The sequence below is a fragment of the Barbus barbus genome, assembly GCF_936440315.1.
Source record: "Barbus barbus genome assembly, chromosome: 4".
NCBI classification, from domain to species: Eukaryota; Metazoa; Chordata; class Actinopteri; order Cypriniformes; family Cyprinidae; genus Barbus; species Barbus barbus.
In genome coordinates, this window is record NC_136732.1 from 7,527,051 (window position 1) to 7,545,601 (window position 18,551).

The 18,551-nt window shown below is 34.2% G+C and overlaps 1 protein-coding gene and 1 pseudogene across 2 annotated transcripts; one reads left to right on the forward strand and one right to left on the reverse strand.

Moving 5' to 3' along the window:
* Positions 1-8,335: 8,335 nt before the first annotated feature.
* LOC306867920 (neuropeptide B-like) lies at positions 8,336-9,799 on the forward strand (the record flags this gene model as incomplete). The annotated part of the gene is made up of 2 exons (XM_079413874.1): positions 8,336-8,575; positions 9,674-9,799. The coding sequence occupies 2 exons, from the start codon at positions 8,336-8,338 to the stop codon at positions 9,797-9,799; spliced, it is 366 nt and encodes a 121-aa protein (XP_079270000.1).
* Positions 9,800-10,426: 627 nt separating this feature from the next.
* On the reverse strand, positions 10,427-18,302 carry LOC306867931 (guanine nucleotide-binding protein G(o) subunit alpha-like; annotated as a pseudogene). The gene is made up of 8 exons: positions 18,297-18,302; positions 17,780-17,873; positions 17,012-17,164; positions 14,339-14,469; positions 13,878-14,007; positions 11,812-11,883; positions 11,192-11,279; positions 10,427-10,617 (listed from the first exon to the last, which is right to left on the reverse strand). The product of its transcript is annotated as a guanine nucleotide-binding protein G(o) subunit alpha-like (transcript).
* Positions 18,303-18,551: the final 249 nt, after the last annotated feature.

An 18,551-nucleotide genomic window follows, 5' to 3' on the forward strand; every position in this document is an offset into this window, starting at 1 on the left:
GAAAAATGGGCGTGATTTTCACTTGTATCCATTTATTCGAAACTACAAGCTAATAACACAATGGGAAGTTCTCAAACATTAAATTGTCTGCTATAATGCCATTTTCTTGCTTATTATTTTATGTCATCATATTTTATAAATGTTTATTCAGAAGGGCTTTACTGTACACTGCCTTTAGAAAACATCCCCACACGCCCTCAGTTATTTTTAGCATTTTTAGCTTTCTCTCCATACATTTGAAAAGTATAAAGTTTAAGTAAACTTTCAGATAGGAGAAACCCTTGAACTATAGGCTATTCTGCAGTGAAATATATTCTGACTGAAATATTCTGCACTTGTTTCTTTGTAGCCTACTTCTTTAAAGACACAAACATGTTCTGCTTACAGTTGTGGCAGCATCTGCATTTACTACAGAAAGGTTCAAAGTTGCTGTGGTGATAGCTGAATTCCTCAGCTTCCTGAATTCAAAGAACTAAAACAAACATGAATTTCTAATATAACACAATGTACAATAGTAAAAACTTTAGCAGAATATAGGCTATGTGATTAATAGAATAACATAATAAAGGCACTTTTGATGTAGCTAAAGGAAAGTAGGCCTAAATCATTATCACATATTCATATTTCTTCTGTCAGCACATGCCTCGAGGCTCTTTAATTCATGTGTGCCTGTTTATTTTATTATTATTTTTACAAGATGCCTTCACTGCTCTGAATGCTCATTCTGCCCCCTGCTTGTAGCAATTTATTTGCATTGTTGCAAACTCTGCTGCTGGTCAATAACTATGAATCTGACTTCATAGCACTTGTTACTTCATAAGACAAACAACTCGTTTTATGGATGGAATTCCTCTAGAAATTGAGATCCATTTAAAGGTGTGTCTTCTACAGTCAATCTATCAGATAAGATTTATTGACAGCCATTTTATTTGGTCCTAAGTATCACAATTATGTACATGCTTTTTCATGACTTCTAGATTCATGCGAAGCGGTTCATTCCTTTGAACCCCTCCAGGGCCAGTGCTTCACTTAGAAGGCTTATAGTGAAATTTATGATAGTAGACTTACTTGAAAAGATCACCAGGTCAACTCCAAAATGTTTAGCACTGTTGAGCTGTGCTTGGGAGATTGGAATAATATTTTGCCAGTATTTCTCCAGAACATCCAAGTGCTATTTTGAAAACTTATTTGTTTTTTTTGGACAGCAGTGACTTCCACCGTGGTGACCAACCATTAACTTTATTTTTTTATTTATTTTATTATTATTATTATTATTATTCGCTTTATGTTTTACAAATCACATAGACACATGATCAGAGACATTATGGACACTAAACACTCACAAGCAGCACTGGGCTGATTCCTTTTGGAGAAGACATTACTCTTTTTCACCCTACAATGTGAATGATTACACAAAGTGTTCAATAACACTAGTTGTTTGTTATGTATTTGTTACTGTTTTGCCTTAGCTGAAGATAAGATAAAATATTATGAACAGCTGATGCAGAAAAATGCTAAATGCAGGGCTGACAAACTTTTTTTCCCTCTGTAATAGCCAAAAGGAAAGAGAGTAGAGACAGATTTGAGAAAAGAGAAAAGATGACAATGCTATAGTGAAGCTTCGATAGGTGATACTGGTGCCCAGTTAACAATTTCAGGATTCTTTTTTTTCTCCTCTATTTTATATGGACTTCATCCAATTCCTGGAGCTTGTGAAAAGGCTGACTCACTGACTGACTCATGGCAACAGTGTGTAGAGTGTGACTTCTCAAGTCAGGTTCTGCTATCTCATCCTCAAGGTTACCAGTCTGGGATGAGGAATTCAAATACAAGGATTAGCACGAAGTAAAAGACTCAAAATAATAATTGTACTTAAAAAGCTTGTGTCTCACTACTTACATATTATGTACATCAGAGGCTGTGTTAGGCTACCTGAAAATGTTACGTAATTTGTGTAAAATGCTAACAAGGATAAGAAGAGAAAAGGCTGCAAAAGAATTTAAGTTTTATGGTGCCCCCTTCAAAATGCAAAAAATGGCAGAGATATAAAGGTATTTATTAAGTATTTTATAATGCTTGTTTTTTCCACTAAAATATATAGAATAAAAAGAAAGGCCAAATCCACAATATAGTGCTCATATTAATGCCTAAAAAGAGAAAAAAGTCTATTTACACATATATATAAAAATTATATAGACATATGAGCACATGAGCTGTTCTTACTTAGGCTATCCCTCGTATATTTGACTTTGTACAACAACATCATTCAGTGGACAAAACATAAACCATCAATATGTTAACCACTTAAATATTTTATTTTTTGCTAATACGGACAAAGCGCACTGTTAAATTTAGCCACCAGTGGGCGTTGCTACACCTGTAATGGTGAGAAAGATTTAAATATCGGATGCGTGAATCGATGCGACTTTTTATGCATTGTTTATTTATTTTTTCTTGCAAGTATTCAAATTAAACGTTTATGCCATGCCATTTTTAATACTGAATTGTTTATCCTTCTGGTTTATTTAACAGGAGATAATTTCATTTTTAGAAGTTTATTTGTTCACAGGATGTAGCCTACACAAAAAGGCAGAAGTAGTAGGCTATATCTAATCTTTGGATAACATTTACATTTATATTAATGGCTATCTATCCGGATCAAATTTTGTATGAGACTCTCATAGTAACCAGACAGCAATTCTAGTCATCTGCTAGGAGGGTCATTCTTCAACTGGGGTGGCAAATGAGAGGCAGAATTTGTAAAAATGCTTGTTTGTTTTTTTCTAATAAAATATATTGCTATGCATTTAAAATTAGTTTAATATGCTCTATCCATTAAAATGAAAGCTTAAGAACATTTTGATTTTTAAATAATTTAAATCAAACACTGGTGACACAGCCACTTTTGTCTGTCATTTTGAAGCAAACACCACAGATGTAATATAACACCACAGACTTTATATTGCAAGTTACTATACACTCTGTGGTGTTACCAGAAAAGACAGTAACACCACAGACAAATCAGCCTAAATCCAGACTTTTCTAAAATGGAGGCTGCCATAATGATGATTTCAAGATCAGGGGACATTTTGGAAAAATTAATAAGTATGTATTTATCAAAATTTTTATTAAAATCAAAATCAAAATGTTCTTGATTAAAATATGCCAGATCTGCAAGTTATTAACATAACACCACAGACACTAATAAAGTGCGACACACACTGTAAAAAATTTTAAGCCAGTACAACAAAAAAAATCTTAGTACCAATTTCCTTCTGCTTTTTTTTGTTCACTCAACTTTTGTAAATAACAGTTATACTGACTAAAATTAATTTGTCAGTCATACAAAAAATATTTAATTGGGTCAACTTAAGATTGTTAGTTTTGTGGAGAGGTGCAACTATTTTTTAACAAACCTTTTTAAGTTGCGCCAATTCAAAATTTTTGGTCTGTAGAACTCAATGTCTGAAGTTGAGTGAACAAAAAAATACTATTGGAAATTGGTACTAAGTAATAATACGTTACGACTGGAAACTACAATAACATTGCCCAAGTCAAAAACTGAAAACAGTGAGTCAATGTTAACAAAACATTTATTTTTGTTGGAGGCAAAAGTTGGTTGGTAAGTGTAATTTGCAACACTGCAAATTGAAATACTGCAATACAGTAAAACTGTTTTACAAAACACTGCCAATGCACATGAGAAACAAACTTTACAAATACTTTTCAAATTATACAGTAAGTAGCTTATTCTTCAGGGACTGAACTCTGTTGGTGCACTTTTCACCCAATCCCACAAAGATGTTCTGCACTGCCTCAAATGTGTATTTTAGTCCTTTTGAATACTCAATGTTCAGTGCATAGAGAAGTCCAAAGAGTACCATGAAAGCAGAAGGAAAGTCAGGTAGGTCCTGCATGACCACAGTTTCCTCCAGAATGATGCCGAAGTTTAGACATGTCTTTGTTGTCTGTGAGATATCGTCCTCCATGACTTCAAAGATGCACAGTTTCACTCCTCTTGTGTAGGTCTCCTCCAAATCACTGTCCTAAGAATTATATAAATTTCATGAAAAATTGTTGTGCATATGTATAAATAAAAAAATTAATCAAAGCTCAAACTCTAGCAAAAAAAAAACATGGCACTGTGACAAGCAGGACAAGGATAAGAACCATGGGAAAAAACGCACCCTGCCTCGTGACTCGCAAAAGAGGCCCGGATGACTAAAAGGATCAGCGACAACAATGCAAGACGAGTGAAGACCAGGCCTGGACTATTTTTGGTATGTTTTATTTATGTGTGTTGCTGTCGTCCGTGAGGGGCTGCTGTTTCAATTTTATTTTGTATTTATTTTATATGATCAAAGTTCCGTTTGAACGATCGCTGGTTTCTGACTTCTCCTTCCCTGATCCTTTAACTGTGTTGGAGCTGAACCCTAGGAAGGAGGAGGCAGGAACCCGGCAAATGTTCACAACTTTAATAATAAATAAACACAAAACTAAAGTAAAAGCGGCAGCTCCCCACAGAGGACTGTCGCTCAAACATAATCAAAACATAATGTAAATAGTCCAAGCCTTTATCCTTCACTGTCGTCGCTCCTCCTTTTATCAATCCAAAGCTCTTCTGTGAGACAATCGAAACCGGTGCTGCACGCAGGTGAATTGCCTTATCAATCACGCCACCGGCCTTGCACCATTCTCACGGCTCTCAGCCTCGTACTGCTTGCCACAGGCACAGTACGTGTTAACCTGATGTAAATACTTGGTGAAAACAAGCCACATGGAAACTGTCAGCACCTTTATTAAATATAACCACACATTTCATAAAATAACAGTGATCAATGAAAATATGACATGAACAAAAGCTAAAAACTTACCAGACAAGTCTTTGATATTGCATCGTGCTCCCTGAGGTACAAGGGGAGACCCCGTAAAGCTGTAGCGTGTCTGTGTGATAGGATGTCTGTTGTCTAGAGGGAGATAAATAATTTTAATTATGATTTACTTCTGCATGAATCCTTAAAGATCGTTTAAAGAGACTTTAACTTAGACTTGGGATACTCCACTTTAAAATGAAAATTCTGTCATTATACTCACCCTCATGTTTCAAACCTGTATGAATTTCTTTCTTCTGCTGAACAGAAAGGAAGATATTTAAAAGAATGTCAGTAACTAGACAGTTTTTGATACCATTGACTTCCATAGTAGGAAAAAAATATATACTATGGAAGTCAATGGTACCAAAAACTGTCTGGTTACTGACTTTCTTCTAAATATCTCCCTTTCTGTTCAGCAGAAGAAAGAAATTCATACAGGTTTGAAACAACATTTCTGTGGATGGTTTAGACAGGTATAGCATTTCATTCAGACTTTGAAAAAAATGTGCTGTGTAGCACTTCTAGATACACATAGTTCTGTCTGCATACAAAGGAACAAAGAAGCTAACTTCTCAAGAATTTTGTCAATATCTTCAACATCAGCAGCTTCTACATGTATATCATGCAATGTATCCTCAAAGCATTCTGAAGCAGAATCTAACCAATTATCAGAGTCTGTGCGATCGACAGTTACAACTGATGAACTATAATCACTTATTTTGCATTTTTGGTGATGTTTGCACTTGTGGCTATGAAACGTTACATAGACATTAGTTTTAAAATTACAGTGCAAAAATGGGCATTGCACTGTCTCATTCCTATTCAGATGTGTACCCAGATGCAAGTTTTTTTCAGTACAAACATTGTGATGATCGCATAGGTCACATTTAAATGTAGCTTGTACTGTTGTTTTATCAGAATTTGTGTGGACCCTATATAAATGAGTTTTCAACCCACCTGGTGTTTTGAAAGAGCAGACGCACTCAGGGTACAGGCACAACAATGGTTCACATCGGCCTGGGCTCCAGTGCTTTAGCCTGTAGTGTCTCAGCAGCAGATTTTGACTGGCACAATTGTATTTACAATATCTACACTGCATGAAGTTTGCTCTCAAGGGTAGATCTGAGAAAAAAAGAACACAAAGTGAATGATCAGTTTCATAAAACGCAAATAAATGAATGAACAATGAAATAGACAATGAATTTATACTTATGCTTTTAATTTTTTAGTGTGACAACTGCTGCACAGAGATTTTTTAAAATCATTATCTCTTCAGAACGTTATTAATTAATCTAACTTACTACTGTTGTAGCAATTAATCAGAATTCTTAGCTGCCCTTCAGTACTGTAACGTTATTAGCAGATGGAGAACCATGTAGCCTAATATAGCTGAAGTCAACAGAATGTGCACGACTTCAAAAATATTACAAAAATAGAACTTAATATTACAAAATATTACAAAAATAGAACTTAATTCAGTAATGTTTATAACTTACAAAGTAAAGTTAGCTGTTAGTGGTGTTTCTATTTTTCTAACGAACTAATATCAACTAATTCAGAAGTAAAGTACAACAAAAACAAAATAAAATCACTCACCATATATATTCCTCTGGATTATTATCGCCACGTGCTGCCTTGTCTTTAATAAAGATTTTTCTCCGCCCGCTTGATGAACACGCCTTGTCTTCTCAAGTTGTTTCTCCCGCATTAAAAAGTGAACGTTGACGTTGACTCACATCAAGGTTGTGCAAAGGTCACGTACTGAGGGGCGTGGTTTGGCCCGATTGGAAAAGATCATTTTTATCGTAAAACATGCTGCTAATTATTTTTAAATGTATGTATTATTCAAATGTAACATTTCAATAAAAAAAAACTCCTAATTAGGCTAATTGTGTTCTGTTCTGTCTTTGAGGGTATTATGCGGCGCCCTCTAACGAACTTCACAGTAAAAGTCTTCCTCCGCCAATTTAATGCTGCCTCACTTAAATTACAATAGCACGTGAAGGCAGCATAATTTCCTGAGTTCACAATATACTGCTGTGCACAATATACTATACAATATATTATAATTTATACAGTGGGCATGATTTAATTTAGTAATAATATTATTCACTAATACTTTATTTCCAGACTCAATAAAAAAAAAATTATATATATATATATATATATATATATATATATATATATATAGCTATTATTAACACTATTACATTTGGCACAATGAAGTTATTAAAAAAAATAACCAAACAACCATTTTTCTTCAATGTCCCATAAACAAATGGCATTAGTATTTGCTAGTGGGAGGGCAGTTCCTAACTTAACTTAATAAGTTGGCCAAATTTTTTTGGATGAACTTGCAAAACCTTGTTCACAAAACTAAACTTTTTAAGTTTATGGAAAGAAACTTGGTTTAGGTTGAATAAATGTATTAAACATCGTTTTACTGACTTTTCCATAGAAATTTGCTGAGCCAACAAAACAAAAACAGTCATTTGAACCTTTTTCGAGTTGGATTTTTTACAGTGCATGAAATTGTCAGAAATTTAGCTAACTTTAAGAAAATTAATAAGAAAGAATGTACTCCCCATGCACCCCTCAGATCAACAGCACCTGCAGTGACATTAAACACAGGAGGTAGCCCAAATAGCATTCTCACTTTTCTTAAAGGGGCGACATCCATTGTTGTAACACCACATACATGAATTTGGGGGACACAACTTTTTTCTTAAATATAACAAAATATGTATTTTTTAAAACAATTTAATAATATTGTACATGTTAAATAAAATCTATATTCACAATATAACCACTTTATTTGTGTTAAATATGTATAAAATATGTATTTTACAACAAAAAATGTAACTATTAACAGTGCACAAATTGTGTTTACCCTACAGAATACAAACATGCAAACATTTTATGATTTGAATAAGGTTATGCTCTACACTGTGCTATTTTAGTAGCTATCATCGGGATACTAGCCTATTATAGTTTTATTTTGAAATAGATTTTTTAATATTTTCTGCGTTCATTTTAATTTTAGTTAGGCCTACAGTTTTCGTAATTGTGTTTTTAGCATTTTTATTAGTTTGGGTTATTTTATTTATGTTTTATTTGTATATCAAGTTAAACTAAATGAAAATAAGAACTGTTGCCTTGTCGGCTAGCTTAAATAAAATGGTTTTCATTTTTATTTTTCATATTTTTGTTTCAGTAAATATTTATTTCAAATAAAATTTTTGTATAATTTAATTTTAGTTAACTGTAATAACCTGGCTCTACAGTAACCAACTTGTTTCTATTAAAATATAGAAAGTGTAACTGTCCATCTCTAAGCGAGCTCTCTATGATCTACCCACCGAGCAATGAATCATGACCACGGGATCTCGATATATAAACGTCTGCAAACAGATGAAGACAGCAGAGCCCGAAGAGCTTCAGACAACAACACATCAGCAGCTATGGAGAGATCTGACAGACTCAGACTGATACTTCTGCTCGTTTCTTTACTAGCAGTTTGTCGCCCAGTGGATGCCTGGTACAAACAAGCGGCGAGACCGAGTTACTACTCAGTGGGCAGAGCTTCAGGACTCCTGTCCGGGATCAGGAGGTCAGAACCAGAACTAGAGCCCATCGATCCACTGACAGACATCAATGCCCTGCCAGAAACACATTTCCCACGCAACTTCCTCAAAAACATGGTAAGATTACAACAGCAGATTATTTGTGTCTCTCTTTCTATCTATTCGTAAAAAATCGAAATGTTACACTGTAAAAAATGGAAGGGGCTACTTACTTAAAAAAAATTATGGTAACAATATTGCACATTTTTGAGTAGTTTTTAAGGCTTGTTTTTTTAATGAAATCTACCTGAATAAATCATGTAAAATCTCCTAAATTAATTATTCTATGACACAATGAATTTAATATAATTAGTGAAATGTACTCATTTAAACTGATTCTGAAAAGTCTGTTATTTTGAGTGAGGCCTGTTTGTATTTGACTGGGTTATTTTGTACATTTAAAAGACTGTACACAGCCAAACAGTTCAAGTAGGAAAATACTTGAGAAATACTGAAAAGTACTGTACTAGCAAAGTGCTGCCCATTGAATAAGGCTTAATGCCTTAAAGGAGTAGTATCCATAACCATAAGCTCAACTCTTCTGCACAATGATAACGATTGCACTGCACAATGGAAATATAACAAACTCTTTTAAATGTCAAACATAACTGAACATTAAACATTAATAGATGTTTCCCTTCACTCAAAAACACTTAAAATAGCATTTAATTTCAAAATTTACTCTCCATATCCAGCCGTATGCAAAGCATGCTGGGAACTAACAATCACCTCTAAAATAAAACTGCAAAACTGAGCTAATTCTCTTAAAATAAATAGGTAGCCTTCTTTCCTTATTTTTAAGTTTAATCAGTTCCTCAATTCAAGCCTAAAATTTTTTTTGGAAAACATCTCTTGGTTTTATTAGTAAAAAGTCCTCAGTATTTTCTATACAACACTTAATCACAATTTCTTTAATGAAATATACTATTTTTAATTATCACCTTAATTTTATGAAAATTACAAGACCCATGATTAATTTTTTACAGTGTAGACATATATTGTTCTTACTCGAAGTTCAGTCTTAAAAAATTGTCAGCTTTTTCAAAACAACCATAAACTATTCTGATCCAACCACAGCTTCTTCCAAACTAAGATTACAATATCAAAGCATATATTGTATTACAACACTATCATATTTTTGTTATGATTGTTATTTTTCCCTCTCTCTCTCTGTAGCCTATTTGTGTAAAGGATGTCTTTCCAGAGCTGCAAAGCTGTGAGTTTCTCCAGGACAGTAGCTTGTTTAAGTGTGGGGCCAGTGTGATCTTCAGCCTGGACTCAAGAATCTGTCTTAGCAGCTGAGAATGGACACAGTACCTTTCAGTCATTCTGAACAATAAAGTATTTGTGAGCAAGGTGTAAACAAGTGCACTTGCAGTAATGTGGAATAAAATGTTTGAATGTCATTCATTAATTCACATCAAAACTAATGTATTTTTTACAGTTACTTTTATGTGGTAGTGGATTTTAGTGGATGCATGAAGTTGTTCACAGGAGTGATCGCAGATATGATTTCTTACATTATCCACAAAGTACCAGTATTTTTGTCGTTTTGATCATCCAATTTTTTTTTTTCAAACCGATCAAGTTATTTCAAGTAAATGCCCCAAATATTATCTAATGTAAGGACTTCCATATTGAAGTGTCATTCAGCAACTTGACCAGATCCACTTTTTACATAAGACATGTTATAGTACAAAGCAAAACATCCAGCTAAATATAATTCAGCCCATTTATTTACAACACTTTAATGACCCCACAATCAAGTCAATTAACTAAGCAGGTAACAAATCAAAGATGCCCATAATATTATTAAAAAATATATTTATTGCATTTACGTATGGATTTCAAGATCCATTAAAAATATTTTGTTAAAAAATGGACACAGAAACAGTAGACAAAAATAAAAACGGGAATATAAAAAATAAATTAGAGAAGCGAGACTGTTTGTAGGTTATGTTTAACAATTGTGCTCATGGTGAGCTGGAAGGCGTCACATACGCTGGAGGGGTCTGTGGCATTGGTGAAGTGAGAGTACACCATCTTGCCTGAGGTGGTAGCACATGCCACAAACTGGTCAGTCACATATTGAGCAGCACAACTCACATCACGGTCAGACCCTGCATCCCAACACCGAGAAACACATTAATCAATTCCTTAATATATTCAATCTTTACCAAATATTAATCCAAAAGTAAAAAAAAAAGAAAAAAAAGGCCTCGTGCATTTTTTTATACTATTATATACAGTATGCCGTATACAGATGTATCACGCACAGTTTTAAACAAGGAACCATTTTACTCTTTGGTAAACCTTGCCTTAAAAACATTAGTGACATTTCTACCTTATAGCTAATGCCAGTCTAAAGAAGTCCAGTGTTTCTGGATGTGTTATGAAATGGAATTGCACAGAAATGAAGCAACAATGCTTAAACATTGTTCCTAGGGCTCTTATAAGAGTGACATGAGGTATCCAGAGAAGATGGATTTATATTTTTATGGTATCTGCAGCCTCTGCAAAGGGTCAACTAGACATGGAAGGGCAACAAATCAACAGAAAGAGAAGCAAACAACATCTATGGTCATTAATTGAATACTATGTAAGTCCAGAAAGCTTATTTATAAACCCTGTAAAGTAAAATTATGCTCCACAAAAATAAACAAAAAGACTATAAAAAAAAAAAATGTGTAGTACCTTTGAAGTCTGGCTGATAAAGTCGCAGGTGTCTCCCAGAACACAGTATTTTCTCAGCAAACAGATCAATTTTGTTCATAAATAAAACCTGAAAATTGAATTCAAATGCAAAGTTAAAGAAAATGAAAAACATCTGAAGCCATTCAATCCTTTCAATTCATTCTTCCCTATTGTTTTTGTCTATTGCAGAACAAAGTGTGTTATATTAATTAGTATATACACTCTGAAAATTATTTTATGACAATTCTTAATCGGAGCATTAATGAACAAAGACTGTATCATATGGAAATATATAACTGAAGTGGTACAGAATGATAGGTGTAAAGAGAGGTCAGCACTTGTTGTGATGAAGCAGGTTAGGTGTACACACTAAATCTCAATGAGTGCAGACAATTATGTGCGGTTATGTGGAGGAGCTTATGAAACGGATTATTTCAATGGATTCATAAAAAAGGAGCACAAATACAATCAAGTTTCACATAATAGTATGAATAATCATCTTTTTTGCAGACAACTGTTTTTTAACCCCAGTTCAGATCAAAGATGACAATAACAGAATTAAATATAGTGTGACACATTATACCGATTTTACTGACAGACATGAAACAAACCCAGCTCACCAGAGAAGCTTCTCTGAAAAACACACTATTACATGTGGATCTGAAGTACTCCAGGCTTTCATGGAGACGGTTCTGTTTAAAAAACAAAGAAAAAAAAAAAGTTGTTACATTTTTGTAATATTTGAGTGTGACATGGTATACGAGGAATATCTATGGTAGGAGCTATTTTCAAACCACTTCATTTCCTCTTTTTGCACTTTTTAAACTTTCCTATTAATCTTCGATGGTTGAAGGGTGAATAGGATGTCACCTCGTTTTTGAAAATGTTCAATATTGTATTCAGAGTGAAACTTCCACAGATTGTTTATTCATGCAAAACGTCACAGGGCATAGACAAAAGGGTGGAGTGGTTCTGTCCTATTCCCAAATTATACATACACACATGGTCAGAATTGTTGGTACCCATGGTAAATATGATCAAAGAAGGCTCTGAAAATAAACCTGCATTATTAATACTTTTGATCTTTTATTAGAAAAAAAATAAACAATTGAACTAAAACAACTGAAAATGGGGGGGAAATCTCATTATGAAATAAATGTTTTTCTCAAATACACATTGGACAATTATTGGTACCCCTAGAAATTCTTGAGTAAAATATCTGAAAGTATATCCCCATTCATATTTACAATTTTGAGCACTCCAGGATGATTATGAACGTGAAATTATCCAGGAGGGAAAATAGGAGGTCCAAATTGCCTTAATCATCCATCACAACGAGAAAAACCAAAGAATATATTTCTGATGTGCAGCAAAAGATAATTGAGCTTCACAAATTAAAGAAAAGAGTTAGAGCAGTGAAAGTTCCCATTTCCACCATCAATAATTAAGAATTTCCAATCAACAGAAAATATTACAAAACTGCCTAGAAGAGGATGTGTATCTATATCGTCCTAATGCACAGTGAGAAGGAGAATTTGAGTCTCCAAGGACCACAGCTGGAGAATTACAGAAAATAGTTGAGTCTTGGGGTCAGAAAACTTATTCAGTATTCAGACACGACTGGAACTTCAAATAGGACTTCTATGGTCAGATGAAACTAAAAAGAAATGAGCTTTTTAGCAGCAAACACTCCAGATGGGTTTGGTGCACACAGGGATAAAAAGTACCCCATATGTACAATGAAATATACTGCTGTATTTTTGATGTTGTGGGCCTATATTTCTGCTGGAGGTCCTGGACATCTTGTTTAGACATGGCATCATGGATTCCATCAAATACCAACAGATAAAAAAAAAAAAAAAATGAATAAGTGACACTCTGTTAGAAATCTTATGGGCCATGTTTTGATCTTCCAACCATACAATAATCCAAACACAAACCTCAAAAACAACACAAAAATGAGCACAAAACCAAGCTTCTGCTTCTGGCCTGAACCCTGTAGAAAATGAGTGAGGCGAACTGAAGAGAAGAAGCACCATCATGGAGCTGGGAATCTGAAGGGTCTTGAGTGATTCTGGATGAAGGAATGGTCTCTGATCTCTTCTCAGGTGTTCTCATCAGGCATTATAGGAGAACATTTTGAGCTGTTAAACTGGCAAATGGAGGTTTCAAAAAGTATTAAATAAAAGGGTACCGTTAATTGTGGCCAATGTGTATTAGAGAAAAACATTTCATAATGATATTTCATCACATTTTAAATTCTTATTCTCCAATGAAAGGTTAGATTTGTGATTTTTTAAAATAAAAAGATCAAAAGGATTAACAATTAATTTTCACAGCCTTCTTTGATCATATTTACCAAGGGTACCAACAATTCTGACCATGTGTGTACATGCATACAATTATGCCGTTAGCAGACTCTTACTGTTTGCAAGAGCTCAAGATGTCTTGAGTGTCTAAGCTTGTGTAGCGTACGCAACAGGATTTACGATCTACATGCTTTAATTTAATTTGTCAGATCTTAACTAAAGCCTGTTCTGACAAACTGACAAACAATTTTTTCTGACAATAAGATCCAACTAAATCTTCTGGGTTTTTGAACAAATAAGACAGCATTCTAGAGTTTGAAAGATCTTGTAATATGGGACAAGGTCTCTAAAAATCAAGTATGTTATACCGTACTCACCTTGGAATGATTTTCATCAAGGTTTTGATCATACCCACTAAGAGCCACCATAAACAGCACCGCCTGGACATTGTCAAAATAACTGTACCACTTCTTTCTTTCTGAACAATGACCACCCACATCATATAGCCTATAAACAAAAGAGTATTTGTGAACAAATCATTCATATGAAATTAAATAAAATCAAAAGTTAAGCTGAATTTCATACGACTTAAATTAAGTCAAAATTGGTTAAACTAATTTGACTTAGTTAATGGAAATGTGCTGCCTTCCATTTAAATCAAATTCAGGTGTACATAAAACTTTATTTTTATTATTTTTTTTAATCTTGACAAACCCTGGTCACTGTGTGATTTTACTGTATGGAAAGGTCACTCTGCTGAACATCAGTCAGTAATGAAAATATGGACATAGCTAAAAATGTTTGAGTGATATGATAATATTGCTGAAATTAAGTTTACCTGTACAGGGAGTTGCTGACTCTGAACTGGGTCTCAATGACACCACGAGTCCTTACTCGCACTCTGAGGACATCTGTTTTAGTGGGGATGTAGTTTGGTGCGATGATGCGACTTTATGTTCTCAAAAAAAACTTTGTGCATACAAAACAGAGGAAAAAGCAAAAGCACAAAATCAGACAAAAATGTTTAATGCTCAATTTTACACACAAAAAATCAACATGCCAATTTTACCCCTCAACAATAATTACAATGGTTACCTGGAAGATAATACAGATAACAGTATTAAATCTTCTGCAACTGTCATTCATAAACTATCCTCACTACCAGTGTTGGGAAAAGTTACTTTTAAAAGTAATGCATTACAATATTGAGTTACTCGCTAAAAAAGTAATTATATTAGTTACTTTTTATGGAAAGTAATGCGTTACATTACTTTTGCGTTACTTTCACGTTACTTTTTAAATATGAGCAGGGCTTGATTGTTTTTAATATAAATAGTTCTATTTATAGCAAATGTAAAAGCCCTTTCACACCAAAAAGTGTAATGAATAAACCTCAGGCTGAAAGAAAAGTAAATTCACGTCTGTACAGTAGAACTCAGGAGAAGAAAGTTCAACACTCTTCAGCAATAAAAAAAACAATGAAGCACAATTATTAGTTCATCTAAAGTCATTTTCTCTTAGTATGGTTGAACTGGATCAAGGGTCAGCAGCAAAGACATAGGTTAATAAAATGTTAATAATTGGTGTTATTTAACATTTAATTATTGCAGGTTTGCGTCATATTCTGAGTTTGCATTTCACTTTTTTAATTCTCTTTGATGAATGCTAAATCTGTTTTTTGCAAGTGGGATGAATTCATGCACACTCACATTTAGTCTAGAACTACAGTAACATCATGTTCACACAAAGCCTCTGTACTTCTGATTTCTCCCAATATGGGGACAGGAGAATTGTCAGTCAATAAATGGGAAAACAAAGTAACTGGCGTTACTTTTTTGAAAAAGTAACCCAGATATTTTCTTGTAAATTAAAAAGTAATGCGTTACTTTACTAGTTACTTGAAAAAAGTAATCTAAGTAAGTAATTCGTGTTACTTGTAATGCGTTACCCCCAACAGTGCTCACTACCACCACACAAGTCACTCATGACATTCTTTATTTGCAGTTTGGAAAATGATATCAGGGGAATTAAAGAACAAGCCACTTGGTCAAACATGAAGATTACATTAAGTATTCAGTAACCTGAAAAGATTTACCAGCCATAAATCTTTCATTCAGGGATTTGAGATGAGAAACTTCTGATTTTAAAATTCTCTTTAGGTTAAACCTTTTTGGAAGATGCAGAAGATGTTTTTTTTACACATGGCCAATGGAGATGGAGATTGCTGTTGTTGTATGTACCTTACCATAACCTTTCATTCAGTTATTGGTTGAATCAGATTTGTTTTATTTTACCGTACCTATGGTCGATGTTCCCCCATAAACGCGCATTTTTTACTGTTTCTAAAACCATCACACTGATAATGGATAGAAAGCGATGCTGCAGTTATTTACATCAAAGAGTGATTGATTAATGTGATTGGCCAAGTTGAGAGACCACAGATGCTGTAAAATACAGCAAATTGTTGGAGCATCCAGCAAACACAAGGACTCTAAATAGCCATTACAACTTATACCATTTATCAACATGTAAATTTACAGCTATGCAATGTGTGATCTCATTCATTGTAGGGTTTCACTTCTCATCTATTTCAACATCATTTAAAATTCTCACGCAAGCATCATTTGTTACATAAGAATAATTGACAACCCCAAAGCAATTGTACAAGCAATTGTCCCTGAAATGAGCCAGCTAAGAGCTGTATTTGCATGAGATGATGCAAATACTAACATACTGGGGGCACTGCTACTGGAACATGGAGAGTTTTCAATGACTGCATAATTGTTTCCAGGGACAAACATTACATTATACACTTCAACTTCTCCCCATGGGGAGAACTTTACTGCAATAAATGTGGCATTATTAATATGGCATATTAGGAAAATACTTATTCATTCCAGTGGTAGGACAGATATTCCTGTCAAATAAAAGGTAACATCTTCTGGTAGTGCATGTTCTATACAGCCTTTATAATTATTGCTGGTAAAGAACATCTGACTTTGCAAGTGAGCAGAACTTAACTCTGACTAGCTAATTTATCATGGGTCACAATCTCTTCATTGGGTGATTACTTAAGGCTATTTTAATATTTTAATTTAACTTGCGTGAGAAGTTATGTTTGCATGTCCTGACTCACAACATGCTGACTTCATGTTGAGTGTGAACTCATGAACCCTCATTTGAATTATGGCCAGAAGTGTCATGTTTGTTTTGTGTGGTTTTTGAAGCATCAACTTTGAGAGACCCAAACAGTAGCATTATATGGACTCACAGAGAGTCCTACTGTATTTAACTCTCCATTTGTGTTCCACAGAAGAAAGTCATATATATCTAGGATGATATAAGGGTGAGTAAATGATGAAAGAATTTTAATTTTAATGTGGAATATCCCTTTCATGAGGTGGAAAACACAGTCATGTTAGTAAATGTCAGGGAAGCAAACGGTGGCATTCAAAAGGAAACTATAGCTTCATTATGCAATGATACAAATGGCACAGAAGTGCTTACTCACTATAGTGCCTATTCATTGAGCTGGAACTCGTGGCCTCTGGCCACTGCCGCCCTGATCCCCCCACAGACTGCAGAATGAATGAGCCACAAATGGCAGCAGCTCCATATCTTTTCCTACACAACACTTACATGACAAGATGGCACATGCATGGGCCTGTAAGAACATAGCAAAGAATCTGAACGACCAGTGGTTGAATCAGTCAAAACTTCTGTCAAGAACATGGCCTGGCCAAGGTAAAAAATAATTTTTAATTGGTGATTAAAATAAAGCAGAACAATAAAAGTTGGGGAAAAACAAAAAAAGGTTTCTGCCCCAAGAACCCATTTATTTGTGACCCTGTGTGTGCAATAACACTCACGACATTAAACTCAACCATAGTTTGTTTTGGGCACATCATTATGTGTATTAAAACTCTTGCTCAGTCTCAAAGGTCACGGCACATACCTGGTCCTACCTATATGCCAGTAGCTGTTTGTTTTTAGAATACTCTATATTAGAACTACACAATATTTTCCCACAATATTATGCATAATATTAGAGGTTAGGAAGGTTTAGGTGTGGATATACAGTGTAGAGTTGAGATACAAATGACAGTTTGGTGTCATGTGCATGTCCAGAAATTTGTTTTAATGTCACCGTAATCCTGTTTAGTTTTGAGAGACAGAAAACAGAAAGAGGTATTTTCACAATTAATCCCAATCTGGGTCTAACGATCTGCCATGCACATCATAATGAACCGGTATGGATAGAATAGTCTGCATAACTCACCTTGTTTTTTTTTGTTTGACAAATTAATGCGCAGCATTCCCATACCATGCAGCACAATCTTCATATTTGTCAACAGGTTATCCAATACAGCAGGCTGTACATTTAGAAGAAACCAAATAATTAAACATTAACCCATTTGGAAACTAGTAAAACATGCAGCGTGCTAATAGTGATGCACTAATGTTGTAGCACTGTAACTAACAGCATAGTCCAATACGGTTTATAATTCATATCGTACAAGCCATGACACTTACTTTTCAGTAAAGCACAAAACATGCTGTTAAACATGGATTTATTGCATTATGAATGGTTAATGTTTAAAGATTGTTTGTATTTTGTCTTAGATGTATTTACATTGTGCTTTAGACACAATTAGTTTAAAAGTTACTGTATAACTCATTAAGTCACTGTGTTCATTATTATTACTCATTTAAAACAACAGTTTTTTTTCCTTTAAATATGAAGTGAACAAAAATAAGGCTGAAGAACGGCTCAAAACACAGCTGTTCTTTCTAACCTGCATGTCATTTTCATTTTTTATGGATGTATAATGTGAGCTTTACTATAAAGTTATTAGGGTATGGTGGTGTATAGTGTAAATATAAATTCATTTTGCAGCCCGTGCTCTAATTTGATGTTTACTTTCGAGAAAAGGGTACATAGAGAAGCACCACTCATATTAACAGCAAGTTTTAGGGGTTTAATGAGAACACTGAACAATGAGTTAAAGGATTTTGCTGGTGCACACCTTATAAAGCTCCTTCTGAAACAT